At 53.8% G+C, this 18,070-nt stretch overlaps 1 protein-coding gene across 4 annotated transcripts in view; it reads left to right on the top strand.

Annotated features, from left to right (window-relative positions):
- RPS6KA2 (ribosomal protein S6 kinase A2) overlaps positions 1-15,496 on the top strand; it is a gene marked incomplete at both ends in the record, with an annotated part of 314,056 nt that extends 298,560 nt beyond the window's left edge. For all 4 annotated transcript variants that reach the window (XM_080699904.1, XM_080699903.1, XM_080699902.1 and 1 more), the window contains 7 exons: positions 4,723-4,812; positions 5,589-5,747; positions 7,384-7,545; positions 9,656-9,732; positions 11,054-11,171; positions 14,712-14,849; positions 15,371-15,496. In XM_080699904.1, the coding sequence (XP_080556030.1) occupies positions 4,723-4,812; positions 5,589-5,747; positions 7,384-7,545; positions 9,656-9,732; positions 11,054-11,171; positions 14,712-14,849; positions 15,371-15,496 (870 nt within the window). The remainder of the gene's footprint in view (positions 1-4,722; positions 4,813-5,588; positions 5,748-7,383; positions 7,546-9,655; positions 9,733-11,053; positions 11,172-14,711; positions 14,850-15,370) is intronic.
- Between the last annotated feature and the right edge of the window lie 2,574 nt (positions 15,497-18,070).

Genomic DNA, 18,070 nt, shown 5'->3' with positions numbered 1-18,070 from the left:
ACATCATAGTGGGATGCAAACTTTTGTAGACATACATGCACACATCGCCCAGTCAGCCCCCACCCGATCCCCACCCCATTCCCTCCCCATCCCTCCTTCCCATGCTTGGCTTAGTGGTTGACATCTAGTATTATAGCAATTTATCCAAAATTAAAAATGATAATCTCACATAACAGTTTCATTTGTCTGATACCAAGCGTTTGATGATTTAAAGATAGCATTTCAATATTTCTTTTTGCTTTCTTTCTTACTAGAGCATATTTTTTTCTGTTTTTTTAGGTGAAACTATCATATATTTATATATTTATTTTTCAGAAAAAAATCTATCCTAATATGGAATATGGACTCTAGATACCCAAAACGATCTTGAAAAAGAACAAAGCTAGCAGATATATATTTTCTGATTTCAAACCATATAAAGCTACAATAATTGAAACAGTGTAGTACTGTTCTAAAGGCAGATATACAGACCATTGGAGTTAAATACAAGCCTAGAGCTAAATTCTTCCCTATATTGTCAAGTTATTTTTGACAAGGTTTCCACGAACATTTGGTGGTGGAAATAATAATCTTTTAACTAAATATTGTTGAAAAATAATAATTACATGGAAAAGAATAAAATTGGACCTTTACCTAATCCCATATACAAGTATTAACTCAAAATAGATAAAAGACCTAAATATAAATCTTAAGACTATAAACTTTTAGAAGAAAATCTGGGTCATAAAACCTCACAACATTGAAATTGGCAGTGATTTCTTGGATATGATTTCAATGGCACAGGCAACAGAAGAATATACAAACTCCCTAAAAAATAAAAGAAAATATTGTATATCCAAAGACAATGTAAACAGAGTTAAAAGTTACTAATAGAATTGGATAAAATATTTCCAAATGCTATATCTGAAGGTATATTAATATTCCAACTAGAAATCCTAAAAAATAACAACAATAAAGGCAAACAATACAATTTAGAGATAGGTAAAAGACTAACATAAATAATGAATCTCCACAGATAACCAATCTTAGTTGTCTGTTGGATGGAAAACTCTTGTTTCTCTGGTTCTGGTGTGTGTTACCTATTTCTTCTTTGTAGTTAATCTCTTTGAGTATTTTCTCTAGCGCTGGTTTTGAAGACATAAATTCCTTCAGTTTCTGTTTGTCATGGAAGCTTCTTATTTCTCCATCTAATTTGATAGAAAGTTTTGCTGGATAGGAAATTTTTGGCTGGAAGTTGTTTTCTTTCAGAGTTTGGAATATGTTACTCCAAGCCCTTCTGGCTCTCATGACTTGGTTTGGGAAGTCTGGAGTGATTCTAATTGGTTTGCCTCTGAATGTCAGTTGGCCCTTTGTTTTTGTTGCCTTTAAGATTCTCTGCTTGGCTTCCACATTGGTCATTTTGACAATTATATGGCGTGGGGATCCTCTTCTCCGATCCTGTCTAAAGGGAGTTCTATAAGTTTCCTGGATCTGTGTATCAACCTCTTGCTCTATATTTGGAAAATTTTCTGCTATTACTTCCTTGAAGAGATTGTTGATCCCTTTGGTATCACTTTCTTTTCCCTCCTCTATTCCAATTATTCTTAGGTTAGCTCTCTTAAGATGGGCCCATATTTCTTCAATGTCAGATTCCTGCTGTTGGATATTTTTTTCTAGATTAGAAACTATGCATTCATTTTTGGATTGCTCATCTTCTAAGAGCGAGATTCTGTTCCCCATGTGGTCTAATCGGTTGTTTGTGCTTTGAATTGAGGCCTTTACTTCATTAATTGCATCCTTTATCTCTTTTTGGCTCTCTCTGAGTTCTTTTCGAAGCATCTCTATTATTTCTACAGTTATTTTCCTGATTTGATCTTCTAGAAATCTCTGATTTTCTGTTTTATCAGGTTCTGATGTTGTGGGGTTGTGCACATTCATTGCTCCAGTGTTATTCCTCTTTCCCATGATTTCGGAGGTTTGTGCCTTCTCTGGGTTCTTCCCTTGGGTCACTATGGCTTCACTTAAGGTGCTCTGGATCTCGAGTCTGTATTATCTCAGACCCCAATACTCCTTTACTGGGTTGTATCACAGAGTCTCCGACCCAGGGAGTCAATAGAGGCTGCTTTAAACTATGGGGGGTGCCAGGTTGCACGTTCTCCTATGGTGTGTTATCTCTGCCACCACCACTCCCTCACTGGGTCAAGTCCCAGGAGGCCCAATACTGCGATTTCTCCTCTGTGGCCCGCAATTTGACTCACTGTTCTTGAGTACGCAGATGTAGCTGTACTGGACTCGGTGAATTCACTGCTGCTGCCGCCGCCGGTGTCAATATGGCGCCTCTGCCACGCCCTCGGCCATGAGGCTGGCGTATTTTTTCTTCTCTGGTTTTGATTTCCACTCTGAATCCCTGCAGCGTGTGCTGAGCTCAGCCACTGGGAGCTTTAAATGCTGTCTGCGCCGAGAGATCCCGCTTGGCTGTTCCGCAGCGGCTCTCCTGGCTTGCTGTAGCCATCCGCTGAGTTAGCCGCTGCCGCCGGCAGTATGGCGCTGCTGCCGCGTCCTCGGGCGCGTGTGTCTCCTCTGTGGCCCTGAGCTCTGTTCTCAGTCCGCTTTCTCTCTGGAGCCTGGTGGTTTTTTTTGTTTTTCTGGTGATGGTGTTTTCTGGCTATGAAAGGCGCTATTTTTGTGGTAATGGAGATTGGTTGTTAGCGGGACTCTTAAGCCCTGCTTTTCTCGGTCGCCATCTTCCCGGAAGTCCCCCCGGGTGTCTTATACTGTCATTTTCATGCTTAGTTCTTGTATAGATGATATATTCACATGGTTGAAAAGTATATGTGAGGCTACAGCTGAGTGTCTTGCCCCACAGTCCCCAGGTGCCCGGTTCCTTCCCCACAGGAAGCCGAAGAAAAATGTTCCTATTTTTCTCTTTCCTTCCAGGGCTATTTCTGCACACTCAAGGAAATCGATGTGTCTGTTTACATTCCTTCCCATTTTTAAAGCAAGTGACAGCGTAGGATGCACCTGCTGCCTCTGCCCTTTTTCTTGGGGTGTCTTGAAGAGTAACCCTGCGATGAAGGAAAGACTCCCTCCTTCTTGTTTCTCCTGCATCCTGCTCCATTTATGCTAAGAATACAACACATTATCATCAAACTGTCTTTGGAAAAAATGAACCCACAACAAAATCGCTTTTAAGTCCATGAATAATTTTAATCTTCTCAAATTGCGGAGACCCTACCCAGGGGACAGGATGCCCACAGGGAGTCCAGGAGAGTTCAGGACCAGGTCGGCCGACACCCCCTCCAAGAGGGCAGAGACAGCCTGAAGGGTGGGGGGGCACCTCAAAGAGCCCCGCCCCTGTCAAAGAGCTCGGCTTCAGCAGTATGTCAGTATGCTGCTTCACATCAAAAATGGCAGTTGAACAGAATGTAGCTGAAGGGAGCCTGAGGGAGCAGGGGGATGAAGACATAGAAAGTGTACCAGTTGAAATAATGCTACGTATGTATAGGAAGTTACCAATTCCAACCTCAAAGATGCTAGGACGTCCGCCAAGAGTCGTGCGCTCCTGTGTGTCTATCACTCTGTACCGCAATATAACATGTAATTACAGTGCACCAAGTTAAAAAAGAGAGAGAATCAGCACCAAAAGAGGAGGAAAGGAAGGAAGGAAGGAAGGAAGGAAGGAAGGAAGGAAGGAAGCTGTCCTGAGGGTTAGCCCATTGGGTACCACGTGCCGCTCCCTCAGGGCAGGACATGCTGGAGCCAGGCTCAGCACCTTAGGCTTCTTACGGCGAGGGAGTGAGGCAGATGGGAGGGTTACCAGCAGTAACACAGCAGCTGCCCCAGCATCTGGTTCATCTAATAAAAAACCCGTTTCGTACAAAGCTCTGCTTAGCATGCTCCACGTGGTAGAAACCAAAGGCAAACCGCCTCATGCTTTAGTGGTAGCGGGGCTGCACGCTGTCCGAGGTGTGGCTGCTTAATGTTCGGCGGAACCCCTGTGTAAGAACGGCACAAGCGTTTCTAATCACTTCTGTTCTGAGAAGCAGCACACGTGCTGTGGGTGTCATGTGAGCGGGCCGCCTTGCCCGCCAGGGGCCTCCCGAGTGATGAGAGGAGAGGCAAGTGCATAAGACAGGCGCCCCCGGAGGTGTTGGCTGAGCTGTGCAGTGCCATCAGGGCCCCCTGTTGGGAAGGCAGGCTTTGACCCATGACCCATTGGTGAGGGAAGCCATCATCTTTCTGGGGTAAACCAATCTTATCTGTCCTCCCGAGACATTGGGCACAAATGCCCGGCAGCAGAAGAGACACGAGGAGGAAGGACTTCCCCGCAGCTCAGCCCCAGGGCCGTCCCAGCCTGCCCGCTCAGTCCCCAGCGTCTCTGGATGAGAACTCGCAGGTCGCCTCCTTTGGATGCGGGTGCGGCCTACAGCGTCTGCAGAGGCGCAGTGGCTGGAGGCGTGTCTGGAAAGCTCGAGGGGCCTGGTGGGTGATGTGTCTGCGTGAGCTCCAGGCCCCGACCTTCTCCACCCAGCCTCCTAATAGCATAAAAGTGGAGTCCGGAGGCTGGGCCCTTTGTGGAACTCACTCTGGCCGAGATGGAAAGTCCTGGCCCTGAACTTCCAGGAAAGTTCACATGGTCTGGGTTGCGTGAGGCCGGAGGGGCGGGAGGCCATTGTTATCCAGTCCCAAGGCCCAAAGGATCCGGCAGCAAACCGCTCACAGTCCACGTTGTGTTTGTTCCAGATCATCGATAAGAGTAAGAGAGACCCCTCGGAAGAGATCGAGATTCTCCTGCGCTACGGCCAGCACCCCAACATCATCACCCTCAAGGACGTGAGTGGCCACCGGCCCAGCACCGCGAGCCGAGCGCTCTGCCTCCTGTGTCCCCACGGACACTACGGGCTGCCGTGTGTTTAGTGCAGGGCTGGAGGCCGGAGCCAGCTTCAGCCCGGCATCTCTGCTCACTCAGAGGCCGGTTGGCCGGACTTGCTGTGCCTGCGTGCACATCCCAGGGGTCGCTCCCCAACCCCACAAAGCGTGATATGCATGAAAGAGAAGATAGCTCGGGCAGTCATGACCCAGGCCTGGCGTGTGGTCAACCTGCCTGCCTCCCTTACCACCCAGTAAATCACTAGGCACCACTAGAGTACCCACTGATAAGACTAGAACCTCATGACTCCTTAATTCCTTTCTGAACATTGTTGCATTACCAGTACACAAGCCCTTCCAGGATGTATTCCATAGCCAAGCTGTAGCGCTGTCGCTGCTCTGTACGGACAGCCCAGCCTCCACGGCTGCGGAGCTCTGCCCACCCAGTCCCCAGCACTGGCCACTGAAGCCACATCCAGGGAGCGGCACAGACATCGCAGGGGCTCCTTGGAGATAGTGCCGCCCCACTGGGAGCCAGCGTGCATTGGCAGGTCCCAGGACTCGTGTGCGTGCTCCCGGGGCCACACCTGCTATGCTGGGTCTCCCACAGACAGCTCACTTTCACTCCCAGGGATGCAGGCCACAGCCTGTCCCCAGCTCCTGTCCTCCCTGGGCTGGCTGCTGCCACGGGGCAGAGAGACAGTGGTGTCTGAGTTCTGTGCACCTCCTCCCGGCCCCAGGTCTACGATGACGGCAAGTATGTGTACCTGGTGATGGAGCTCATGCGTGGCGGGGAGCTGCTGGACCGCATCCTGCGGCAGCGCTGCTTCTCGGAGCGCGAGGCCAGTGACGTGCTGTGCACCATTACCAAGACCATGGACTACCTGCACGCCCAGGGGGTGAGTCCTGGCACCGGCTGCAGGGCTGGGGTGGAGCTGAGCCACACCGGGGCCTGGGCCCAGGGCGGGCTGTGGAGATCACTTCCAAACCACAGCTTGCCTCCCGAGTCTGCTGTCTCAGGGAGGGCTCCTTGGCCAAGGGCCTGGAGATCAGGTCGACATAGGCAGAAGAAAAGTAGATGCTCATGGGGCCGCGCAGTGCGCACGGGTACACGGGGGACTAGTGGAAGGCACGTGGTCAGCAGGGTGCGCACTGTCTGGCAGCTCCGGTCCTCCTGTGGGGAGGGGCAGGCGCCTCTGCAGATGTACTGCTGTTGGGCACAGGGAGAGGGCAGAGCGCTTGCCTTCCGCCTGCTCCCTCCGCTGCCATCAGCTCAAAACCATCCTCTGTCATAATAACCATAAGTGGGTTGCGAGGTGACCTATTCTACTACTATGGAAGGTTTAAAGTCATTTGAACACATAGTGTATCCAGGAGCTAGGTTAAGAAGTTACTTGGATCAATTTTAGAAACACACACACACCCTCTGGCCCTGATAAAAGGATGTTTAGATTTCCATTATCTGCAGTCTATGAAGCTGAAGTCCTTACCCGTGCAAAGGGCACACCGCCTGGAATGGCGGTGACGGCTGAGGTTCCTGCAGCCCACACATGTTCCCAACTGTGCTGAGCAGTCACTGGGTCCTGGACTCAGGACCAGGCCCTTGTATAGGGAGGAGACCTATGCACAGGAAGGCCAAGGACCCCGCAGAGGCCACGCCGTGGCTGCAGGTCACCCTCTGGTCCCAGGGCGGCAGCCACACCCACAGCACGTCTCACCATCCTTCACCGCCAACCTTTTTGGCATTTGCGTGAGGCAGGCATCCTGGCGAGCTACATATGTGTGGCCCTAAGCTTTTCAAATATTGTCATCTCTGAACAAGGCATCTTCCTCCAGGACCACAAGGGGTCTGGCCTCTAGTGGTCGGTAGTGTTAAGCATGGATTCCCCATCAGTCTAGCTGTGGAACAAGCCCCCGGGCAGATGTTCTTGTATTTATTGAGGGGAATAATGAGACAGGGACCAGATCCTCCACCCCCTGACCCGCAGGAGCCTGTGGACAGAGCTGCAATGCCCGCGCATGTCCCTTTAATTTTCCTGCTCAGTCCTCTCCCTGGGTCATCCAGGACAATCGGGAGGCGCAGGTCCAAGCCGTACCACATGTCCTCACAATGGTCCTCTGTCCCCTCTGAAGACAGGCTTTGTGCCCTGAACAGCTGCTCTGCTCTGAGGTGTCTGTGGCCCTGCCGCTGTGGCAGCTGTCGCTGTCCCCGTGGGCATGCTGAGAGCGCCCGCACCTGACGGGCGGGGTACTTCCATCTGATGAATCTGACCTATGGAGCCCGCCTGGCTTCCTTCTGGTGCTGTGCGGGCCAGGGCTGGGCCTTTGGGTAGGCGCGCGTCAGCTGATCCGAGTCGCGGACAGGTGACGTGAGTGCTGGCCTGGAGCGACCCGCCTGGGCGCAGGAAGAGCGCGGCCTCCGCCTCCTGCCTCCCGCTGCAGGACCCACCAGAATGGGCCATTCCAGAACCCAGCGTCCCCCGAACAGCCCTCCTCCTCTCCGCGGCTCCTCGAGCCCCACGTCTTACCCTCCAGGTTGTTCATCGGGACCTGAAGCCGAGTAATATTCTGTACATGGACGAGTCTGGAAACCCCGAGTCCATCCGCATCTGTGACTTCGGGTTTGCCAAGCAGCTGCGAGCGGAAAACGGGCTGCTCATGACGCCCTGCTACACGGCGAACTTCGTGGCCCCGGAGGTAAGGCCCCTCACCCGTGGGGAGATGCCCAAAGAGAGCGCCCACCTCTCCTGCATCCAAATGACTGTGGAGTGTGGTTTCGTGGGCACCGGAGGCATCCCGATGCGCCTCAGCAGTGGTGTCGGGAAGTACAGGCGGGAACTCACGCGGGGAATCGCGGGGAGCGGTCACTTCGGATCAGCCAGCCTTGCTCAGAGCGTTACTGTTATCATTTTATTTTTTCCATTTGAAAAACTTTTTATGACATTTTCATGTAAAACTCTCATCACGGTGTCAACAATTTGGGTAAAATCTGTGCAAATGTTCTAGAGAGCGTGAGAAATGATTGTCCAACCAGGACGTGGCGCTGCGGGGCTGCCTGTGACCAGCGCCACCTGTCACAGCACAGTTCTCACTCCACACCGTTTCCCCTGACAGAGGCGAGTTCACAGCCATCGATTTAAGGATGCTGGGAGCCAGGCGTAGAGGCACACACCTGCAATCCCAGTCCATGGGAGGCTGAAACAGGAGGGGCATAGGCTTGAGGACAGCCTCAGCAATGTTGTGAGACTCAGCAACCTAGTGAGACCCTGTCTCGAAACAAAAAATAACACCGGGCATGGTGGCTCACGCTTGTAATCCAGCGTTCAGGAGGCAGAGACTGGAGGATCACAGTTCACAGACAGCCTCCGCTATTTAGCGAGGCCCTTTGCAACTCGGCAAGACCCTGTTTCAAAAATAGAAAGACTAACAAGGCGTGGTGGCACCTGGGAGGCTAAGACAGGAGGATTGCACAGGTTCAACGCCAGCCTCAGCTACTGAGTGAGGCTCTCAGCAACTTAGTGAGACCCTGTTTCCAAATGAAATATAAAATAGGTCTGGGGGTGTAGCCCGGAGGTAGAAAGCCTCTGGGTTCCACCCCCAGTACCACCAAAAAAAAAAAAAAAATAGAAAGACTAAAAATATAGGGCTAGGGGTGTAGCTTGGAGGTACAGTGCCCCTGGGTTCCATTCCCAGTATTGGGAAAAAAAAAAAAGTAGAGCTGGCATGTAGCTCAGAGGCAAAACACTCCTGGGTTCAATCCCAGGTACCACTAAATATATATATCCTGGGACTCTGCCGAGCACCTGTGTCGGGACCCCTGTCTGCTCCCAGCCCCTCATCTCAGAGAAGCTCAGCAGGGGCGTCTTGTGAAGGCTCCTCCCTGGGGCCAGTCCCACTGCGGTCTCACCAGTGTGTGTGGTGTGCAAGCTGGTGATACTGATGGCACTGGGAGGAGACCAGACAGACTTTAGGCTCTGGACCCTCTGCTCCTGTGTGAGTGCAGTCGAGTGGACAGCACGTCCAAGAGGAAGGCAGGCCTGGCACCTGGTGGTCCAGCATGGCCACAGGCCTACAGGAAGAGGCTCCTGTGTGCCAGGCTGAGACAGGCGGACACGCAGCTGGGGAGTGGCTGCGAGGCCATTCGAGGTTATCCAGGGTGAGCCAGACACTTGAGCAACCTGAGGCCTTTGGAAGTCATCACCTGGTCATGAGCCTCGTTAAGTAACTAATTAATGAATGCCTCACTCAACAATGCAAAGGCCGTGAGCCTCCATTAATGCCTCGTTCAACCAGTGCCAATATTGATGGTATTACAGGGGAGGAAAATCATCTTTCTTCAACCCTCAGGTGTTCCCAGCTGGAGCAGACCCCATAACCAAAGACACATTTGCAAAATTAAGAAAAAAGCATAGGCTTCAGCAGTGGACCCTTCTGAGGGGAGTCCTCCCCACACGGGGAGACCCTCAGATGGGGGGGCAGTCCTGCAGGTGGACCGTGGCAGCTGCTCCCAGCCCATGAATGTGCCCAATGCCACAGAGCTGCACGCTTGCCCATGGGCAGGACGGTAAATATTTTACCAGTTCTTCTTCCAGCTCAAGTGCCAGCTTTGTGTCTGTTAGCACGGCCCCTTGGGCCTCAGAGAGAGACCTGCCGTAGCATGTTAGGGCTGGCTGTGCCGTAATGGACGGAGGCCCCTGGGGGCACGGCTGCTCCCTGTCCCCACCTGCCTGCTGCCAGTCCTCCAGGTCGGCCTACTCTGAGCCGTAGGTCCCTGCTGAAGTGCGGACTGGTCTTTATCCCTGCCTAGGTCCTGAAGCGACAAGGCTACGACGCAGCATGTGACGTCTGGAGCTTGGGGGTCCTGCTGTACACCATGCTGGCAGGGTAAGTATGGCCTCGGGTGGAGGGGCCAGGGGCAGGCCGAGGGCCCTGGGCCGGGCCCCTCTGCGGTACACTGTGCAAGCAAGCGCTGTGTATAGACAGCCCTCCTAGGTTTGGGGTGACAGTTCTCAGATCTCCCTAGCCCCTTGAGAACTGAACACAAAGAGGGGCGATGTAGGCAGGCACCTTCCTTAAACAGCTAGAAAAGGAACATCCGGCCTTCACCAGCTGGGCCAATTTCTGTTGCACAGGATGCTCTCGTCAAAGGGGCAACGTTACACCTTTAAGACATCCTCCTGAGCCACAGGCATCCTCGGGGGCTACTGGGTCACACAGCCCATTGAAGATGGCCACATTCGTGGCTCTCGTGGGCGTCAGACATGCAGGCCGTCCATGGTCACGGGACACGTGACGTGCTAGCAGAGGCCTGGCCTGCCCTCTGACTCGTGCCTGCAGAGCTCCTAGCTCTGGGCTAAGCCCCTCGCCTTCGAGAGGAGAGAGGACACCGTAGGCCCCTCCTGGCCAGGAGGGACCGGGACCTACAAGAGCCACTGCTCCTGACTTCTAGTGACCCAGCCTGGACCGTGCATCCTTAGTGTTGCCAACACCCTCACAGAAGGAAGGAGGCCTGTGTCTCAGGCGTTCCGTGATAAACCAGCGGATTCTGTCCACAGGGAAGGGGCTTTGAGGACCTCCCACAAAGGAGGGCAGGGAGGCTACCCACCACCACACCAGGGTGTGTGCTGCCACACGCCCAGCATTTACGCTGCCACCAAAGAAGGGTGGAAGCCACACGCGACGCTTGTCGCGGGACGTGCGTGTTGACCAGGCGGGTGCACATTAGGGTGCTGCTGAGATGTGGCGAGGGCCACGCCTGTCATTTCACATGCACTTGTACGGATCCCCATGATCGCGCCATTCCACCCATGTTTTAGTTGAAGCTCAAAAGATGTACTTGTTTGAGAACACAAAGTTGGTAACGGGTCAACCGTGGGTCTCCTGCACAGACACCCCTGCTCTCATCCACTAGTCACTCTGTTGCCATGGAAACCAAATCCCAGGCAGAGCCCCGTACCGCCCTCTCACAGTGTGGCCCCAGAGGTTTGGGAAAGGATGCACACTGGTGTCCACAGACCTTTCTTCACCTCCTTCGTCCACCTCTAGCATTGATCAAGTAAGGAAAGTGGGCATCACACCAGAAACAGTGAGCCTTGCCAGAATCTAGGACTTAGAAAACAACGGAAGGAGGGCTGTTCCCTTTAGCAACAAAGCAGCCGTATCAAGTTGTAGACTGCACGTTGCCATAAACTTTCTCATTACACAGATTCACCCCTTTTGCCAATGGGCCGGACGATACTCCCGAGGAGATCCTGGCAAGGATCGGCAGTGGGAAGTTTGCCCTTTCTGGAGGAAACTGGGACTCCATATCTGATGCGGCGAAAGTGAGTGCGTTTCCCAAGCTCCCTACCTCGCGTGGAGAGTCCATGATTTGTCAGGAAGCAAAGGGATACCTTCCATATAAACATATAGACTTTTCCTGTCATACAGCTTTTAGGACCCAAAGCTTAAAAAAAAAGTACTAAAAGTTTACATTTTCATTATCTTAGTGTATTAGGGTTCTCCAGAGAAACAGAACCAAAAAGAGGTAGGGCTGCAGATTTAGGGATAGACATAGGCACAGACATAGAGAAGAAAAGGAGGGATAGAAAGATTATTTTTAAGGAACTAGCTAATGGTACTAGGGGTCTGAAATCTGTAGGGTGGGTGGGTGGGCTGGAAACCTGGGGATGATTTGACCCCAGAAGCTGTCTGCTGCAAGATCACCTCTTCCTCGGCAGGTGGGATGAAGCCACCTCATAGCGGAGGATAACTGTTTTACTCACAGTCCTCTACTGTGGTGCAAATCACAACTAAAACACACTCCCAGCAACGTCTACATGGTTTTGCACCAGGCAGCTAATGTCATGACCGAGCCAAGTCGGCCTATACAACTGGTCCCCACACTTTCAGTGGTGTGGCCCTGAATGTCCCCAGCCACATGGAGGTCTGGTACGGAGGGTACTTACGTGACTTGAACATGCTTTGAGCTTGGCTTATCCACAGTGCGACACAGTTTGCGGCAGGCCTCGCCCTCCCGACCACTAGACACTCAGTCTTTTCCAGGTGACATCACTGATCAAATATGAATGACACTCCAATCACTAGTAAGCCGCACCCCGGTCTCCCTTCTGAGCTACTGGGAAGGGCTGAGTGGGGAACAGGAGACAGGGCTCAGATTCCAAATCTGCCCTCGCCATCGTGGCGTGACCTCAGGCAGGGAGGGGTGCAGTGTCGTGAAGGTGATGATGTAGAAGGTGGTGGCAGGTTGATGCTGGGTGGCGAGGAGGGCATGGCAAGGGTGGCCATGGACATCGTGGTAGGGGATCTAGAAGAGATCACGGGAAAGGGTGTGGAGGAGGTCATGACGGAGGTGATGGCGGGGGTCATAGTGCACGGGATTTCGGTGGAGGCCATGATGTGGTGCTGGGGGTCATGGTTAAAGGGTATAGAGGTCATGGTGGAGATTGTGGGGGTCATAGTAGAGGTCACGGTGGGAAGGATGGTGGAGGTCATGGTGAAGATTGTGGGGGTCCTGGTAGAGGTCACGTTGGGAAGGATGGTGGAGGTCATGGTAGAGGTCATGGTGGAGATTGTGGGGGTCCTGGTAGAGGTCACGTTGGGAAGGATGGTGGAGGTCATGGTAGAGGTCATGGTGGGAAGGATGGTGGAGGTCATGGTAGAGGTCATGGTGGGAAGGATGGTGGAGATTGTGGGGGTCCTGGTAGAGGTCACATCGGGAAGGATGGTGGAGGTCATGGTAGAGGTCACGGTGGGAAGGATGGTGGAGGTCATGGTAGAGGTCATGGCGGGAAGGATGGTGGAGGTCATGGTAGAGGTCATGGTGGAGATTGTGGGGGTCCTGGTAGAGGTCACGTCGGGAAGGATGGTGGAGGTCATGGTAGAGGTCATAGTGGGAAGGATGATGGAGGTCATGGTAGACGGATAGAGCAGGTCAGGGTGCAGGTTGGTGGAGGGTCTAGAGGAAGTTGTGGGGGAGTCAGGGCGGGTCATGTAAAGGAGGTGGTGGAGGAGAAGGCAGAGGCACACCCAGGGTCGTGCACTGTCTCTGGTGCTCCGTGCTGCACACCCACCTGTCTGCAGAGTCTGCAGGTTGAGCCTCAGCTTGGGCCACAGGTGCGGGTGCTTTCCTGGGGTGATCTTGAGGGAGGCAGAGAGAAAGGAGTAAAGCCAAGCCCCGAGCACACCGCGAAGACCGCTGCTGGAGTCCAGGCTGTGCAGCCCCGCAGACCCTCAGAACCTCCTGGCTCTTCCCACCTACTCCTCCCCTGTCCTGGGGTCCCCTGTGCCTTTTCATAACAGAACTGCTGTCCTCCAAATTCAGGAAAAGCTGTGCATAACCTGGGTTTTTTGTTTATGGCGCGGGGATGAAGCCAGGAACCTGCACGTGCCAGGCAAGCACCCAACCACCAAGCCAAACCCAAGAGCGCCCTCCAACCCACCCACACGCGCTTAGTGAAAATGTGCTTTAGCCGCCTCCGGCCGTGAGATCTGAACCTGTTGGTGCTGCCTTTGCTGGAGCTGGGGACGTTGTTTCTCCCAGGAAATGCTTGAAGAGTCAGAAAGATCACTGCATCAAACACGGGCAGCTGGTCTTCCCCATGGAGAGTGGCTATAGTGCATGGTTTATCTTCCCTCGTGGTGAGATTCAGAGATCCCAGCAAGTCATCCCAGCCTCCCACTGGTGCTGCGTTCTGCTCCACTTCATATTTCAATATGCTGGGAGGCTTAGGGAAGGAGAGTGCAGAGTGTGTGGATTCCCCACTGGAGTCTCCCGTGGGCAGTGATCCCAGGACTGCAGTGCCTTCCCCTGCAAAACAGGGAGGTGGTCCTCGTCCCTTCTATCTGAGGGACAGTGCTGAGGACTGCTACACAGCAAGGTACCCAGTGCACCCAGTGCTACTCAGCAGAGGTACCCAGTGCTGCACAGCAGAGGTACCCAGTGCTACTCAGCAGAGGTACCCAGTGCTACTCAGCAGAGGTACCCAGTGCTGCACAGCAGAGGTACCCAGTGCTGCACAGCAGAGGTACCCAGTGCATCTAGACGATTTCATGCTTTGAGCATGTGCCTGTGTTGTGAACACAGGCACATAATAAAAACACTTTTAGGAATTTTTGTTATTACTTTACAATCAAATATGAATTGCCTTGATCAGAGCCACACCCGTGGATGTATGTAATGGCTGAGGATTGTAGATTCTGTGGCAATGATTATATGTGGTAAATACTTGTACATAGTTCTGATAAAAACATAACTACAAGTGTTGGGCATTGGTTCTGTCTGTGGGATATTCATTATTTCAATGCTATATTTGAAGGATATCATTTTGTTAAAATAGCACTTCCACAACCTCCGCGCACCGTTTAACATTCCCACAAGTGATGTCCCTCTGGATGTAAAGTCTTTAATGAAATGCAAGCCCTCTGCAACCCACTGACTTGGTAATAGGTAAAGCCATTGGGGTAGCTTGGTGTGCTGGCACACATCTGTAATCTCAGCACTTGGGAGGCTGAGCTAGAAGGATCGCAGGTTTGAGGCCAGACTCAGCAATTTAACAAGATCTCAGCTACTTAGTAAGACCCTGTTTCAACCTAAAAAATAAAATAGGGTTGGGGATGTAGGTTAGAGGTAGAACGCCCTGGGTTCAGTCCCCATAACACACACACACACACACACACACACACACACACACACACACATACACACACACATACACACACACACACACACACACACACACACACACACACAGAGTCATTTGTGTTCTGCTAGCCCCAAACATGATCCTTTCACCCCTAACCTAAAGACTCCTCCCGAGCCATCGCTGGCGTCCTGACAGCCCCCTCTCGCACCCTCCTGGCAGGACGTGGTGTCCAGGATGCTCCATGTGGACCCGCAGCAGCGCCTGACGGCCGTGCAAGTGCTCAAACACCCCTGGGTCGTCAACCGAGAGTACCTGTCCCAAAGCCAGCTGAGCAGACAAGACGTCCACCTGGTGAAGGTACCAAGCGGCAGAGGGCGGGCCAGGGGGCCAGGAATGGGCCCTGTGCCTCAGGTCATCCGAGGAAGGCTCACTGTGCCAGAAGTCACCAGTCATGGGCACAAACAGATGTCTGCGTTTAGTGCACACGTCTCCAAAGCTGTGGAAGCTGAGGTTGACGGGCCCGGCACAGGCCGGGAGTGTGTTCCAGGGACCCAGCGGACTTCACACAGACCTGGCCTTTCTGTAAGCGCCAGGGAGTTGTGTGGCTTCATCCTGAAGCTCCGCCTGAGTCTGCCATGCTTAGCCCCGGGCCGAGTGCCATCAGAGGCTGGTGGGATGCAGTTGAACGTGGCGGAGATGGAGTCACCGCCATTTACAGCCCGGGTGTGCCAGAGGCTTCCTCAGCTGCTCCCTGCCCGGCACTCCAGGAATCCCGCAGGAATCCTGGCATTCCAGGAATCCCACCTTCCGGGAGGAGGCCAGGCCCATGGCTGCAGCCCCCACGCGGGAGCTCACCCGCGCTCCCCTCTGTCTTGCAGGGCGCCATGGCAGCTACCTACCTCGCCCTGAACAGGACGCCCCAGGCCCCGCGGCTGGAGCCCGTGCTGTCCTCCAGCCTGGCCCAGCGCAGAGGGATGAAGAGACTCACATCCACGAGGTTGTAGCGCCAGCCGCAGACACGACGCTGCAGGAACCGCGCAGCGCGAAGGCAGAGGGGGCCTGGCTGTGTGTTTCCACTCCTGCCCTGGAGAGGGTCCCCACCAAGCCATCTTGGAGCCCGCTGTGCCGACGCTGCCCTGCCACCTACCCTCCCCCAGCAAAACCAAATGGACGCGTCACCTCACACCACCACGCAGGCCCGGGTTCCTGCACCTGGCCTTCTTGTATCGTGACTGGTGTTTATAGGGAGAGGGTCCTTCCCAGTCCTGGAGCCCAAAGAGTGGTCAGACTCCAACCCAGGCATCCCGTTACTATGGCAGAACACCCAAGTAGAAGCCCCCCGCCAGGTGGCTGCAGAACCCCTCCAGCGGGCCGGTGTGCCCAGACATCATGGCTGTCAGGTTAGACACCTGGTCACGCCCAGAGCATCCAAAGATTGCCCCTCTGGTCCCGAGTGCGCCCTGGGCGGTCCCCTTGCCTTCTCAGTGAAGAAAGTGCCCACCCACCCAGGGCTGGGCCACAGGTCTTTGCTTGTGAGGCTCTTTCACAGGCAAAAGGAGCTCTGGAAGGAGCCGGCAGAGCCCCCTCCTTGCTCCTGAGGAGGCAAGCCTAGACCCCCACCCCTGGCAGGCAGAGCCTCCCCAGGGCGCCTGGCCCTGCACACACCTGCCAGGCTGGAGGTCGGGCTGCCTGTCTCTCTCTCTCCCCTCCCTTCTCTCCCTCTCTCTCCTCTCCTCTCTCTCTCCCCTCTCTTCTCTCTTCTCTCTCTCTCCCCTCTCTTCTCTCTCTCTCCCCTCTCTTCTCTCTCTCCTCTCTCTCCCCTCTCTTCTCTCCCCTCTCCTCTCTCTCTTCTCCTCTCTCTCCTCTCTCCTCTCTCTCTCTCCTTTCTCTTCTCTCTCTCTCTCTCTCTCCCTCTCTCTCTCTCTCTCTCTCTCTCTCTCTCTCTCTCTCTCTCTCTGTCTCCCTCTCTCTCTGGTCTACGGAAAAACTGTGACCCTGCTCAGCCTGGCTGGGGCGGAGGGAGGCACTCTAGAGACTGTGGCTTTGTGTGGCCTGTGTGTTTCTGTCACACAGACCTGTTTTTAATCGACGTTCCGTGATGTGCAGTGTCCCAGGGTGTGGTGTGGGGGAGCGACCGTGGCCAGTGTGTCCAGGCGGAGGAGTATGGAGGAGACCCTTCCTAAGGGGCAGCCCGACCGGCCTGTCCTAGCGTGACTCCTGTGTTCTCCAGTCTCCCTCAGGGATGCTGAGGTCCCCTCAGCAGCCTCCGGCCAGGGGCCACCTAACCAGGCTGGCAGGCGATGCTCTCCCTGCGGCTCACGGCCCACCTGTGCACCCTGGCACCCCAGCACGGCAGAGTGACGGCCCCACCCAGCGCACCGCCCACCCTGGACGTGCACTGAGACCACCGCGCACCACTGCTCACACTAGCACCCAACCCTCCCCTCCAGAAAGAGCTGCCTCCTGGAAAACACTCCCAAGCTCGGTTTCCTTGCTTTCAGTGCTGAACATAGAAACTCATTTCACAAGCTTTGATTACTCCACAAAGCTTTCTCTCTCTTTTTTTAAAAGAACCACAAAAAAGTAGGAACAGATTATGTACCTCTCTACATAGTCCCCATCGGGAACTTCTTTTTTTTCTCAATGGAGCATCCTTTTTCCCAAGGCTAAAATGGCTTCCCCAGTCACTTGGCATTTTAGCTCTGAGTTATTTTATTTATTGTTAGAAACCCCCCAAAAGGTGAATAGTCCTAATGTCACAGATTTCTTCGTAGAAATGAGCAAAGTCTCTTAAGTCCTTTGCCTGCCACATGGGCATCAGCTTCCTGCAGCCTAGGAATGTGTTTGCTTCAAGCTAGTGAGTTCCAGTGTGGGCAGGAAGGACCGGGCAGTGACTGAGAGCCCCTGAGGACGGGGCGCAGTACCCGTGTGCCCACACGGCCGGGCTTGCTCTCATTTCAATGGCGCCCCCGTATCCGCCTTACGTCCTGAGCCACACGCATACCTAGGGGACCGAGGAGACCATCACACCTCACTGTCCTGACAGCTGTGCCCGTGCATCCCCCAGAGGATGCCCGCTCTGCTCTGCTGAGAGTCCGCAAAATACCTCGACTTTCCCATCCTCACCCAGAACAAAATGATACTTGAAACCCTCCCACAGATAGCCTAAAGAGGCCGTGATGGGATTCTTTACACTGGACCGTCTGTGCTTTAAGAGCAGCAGCAGGTATGTACCTGAGGGTGGCATCGCAGCGCCCACGTCCCCGTTTTGCACACCGCCAGGCACAGATGACCCCGGGGCCTTCAGATGCCCTCCCTGACCACAGAGGCTCCTGGACCACCCACCACAGCACCTAGCGAGGAAGCCCAGCCTGCGTGCCAGGCTTCCCGACCTGGCGGAGAGCTCCCGCGCGGTCACTCACAGGGCCAGCCTCGCTGGCAGCCCTGCTGGGGAGGACAAGCCAGTCCTGCCCCTTGGTCTGCAGAGCCTTGCAGGGTCCCACCCTCAAAGTCAAAGTGGGCGAGACGTGGAGATCTCACTCACTTTAATCCTAAGATTGGGTTTGTATGTGGTTTTA

This window comes from Muscardinus avellanarius (assembly GCF_963383645.1).
Source record: "Muscardinus avellanarius genome assembly, chromosome: 8".
NCBI classification, from domain to species: domain Eukaryota; kingdom Metazoa; phylum Chordata; class Mammalia; order Rodentia; family Gliridae; genus Muscardinus; species Muscardinus avellanarius.
This window is presented reverse-complemented; position numbering and strand designations above follow the sequence as displayed.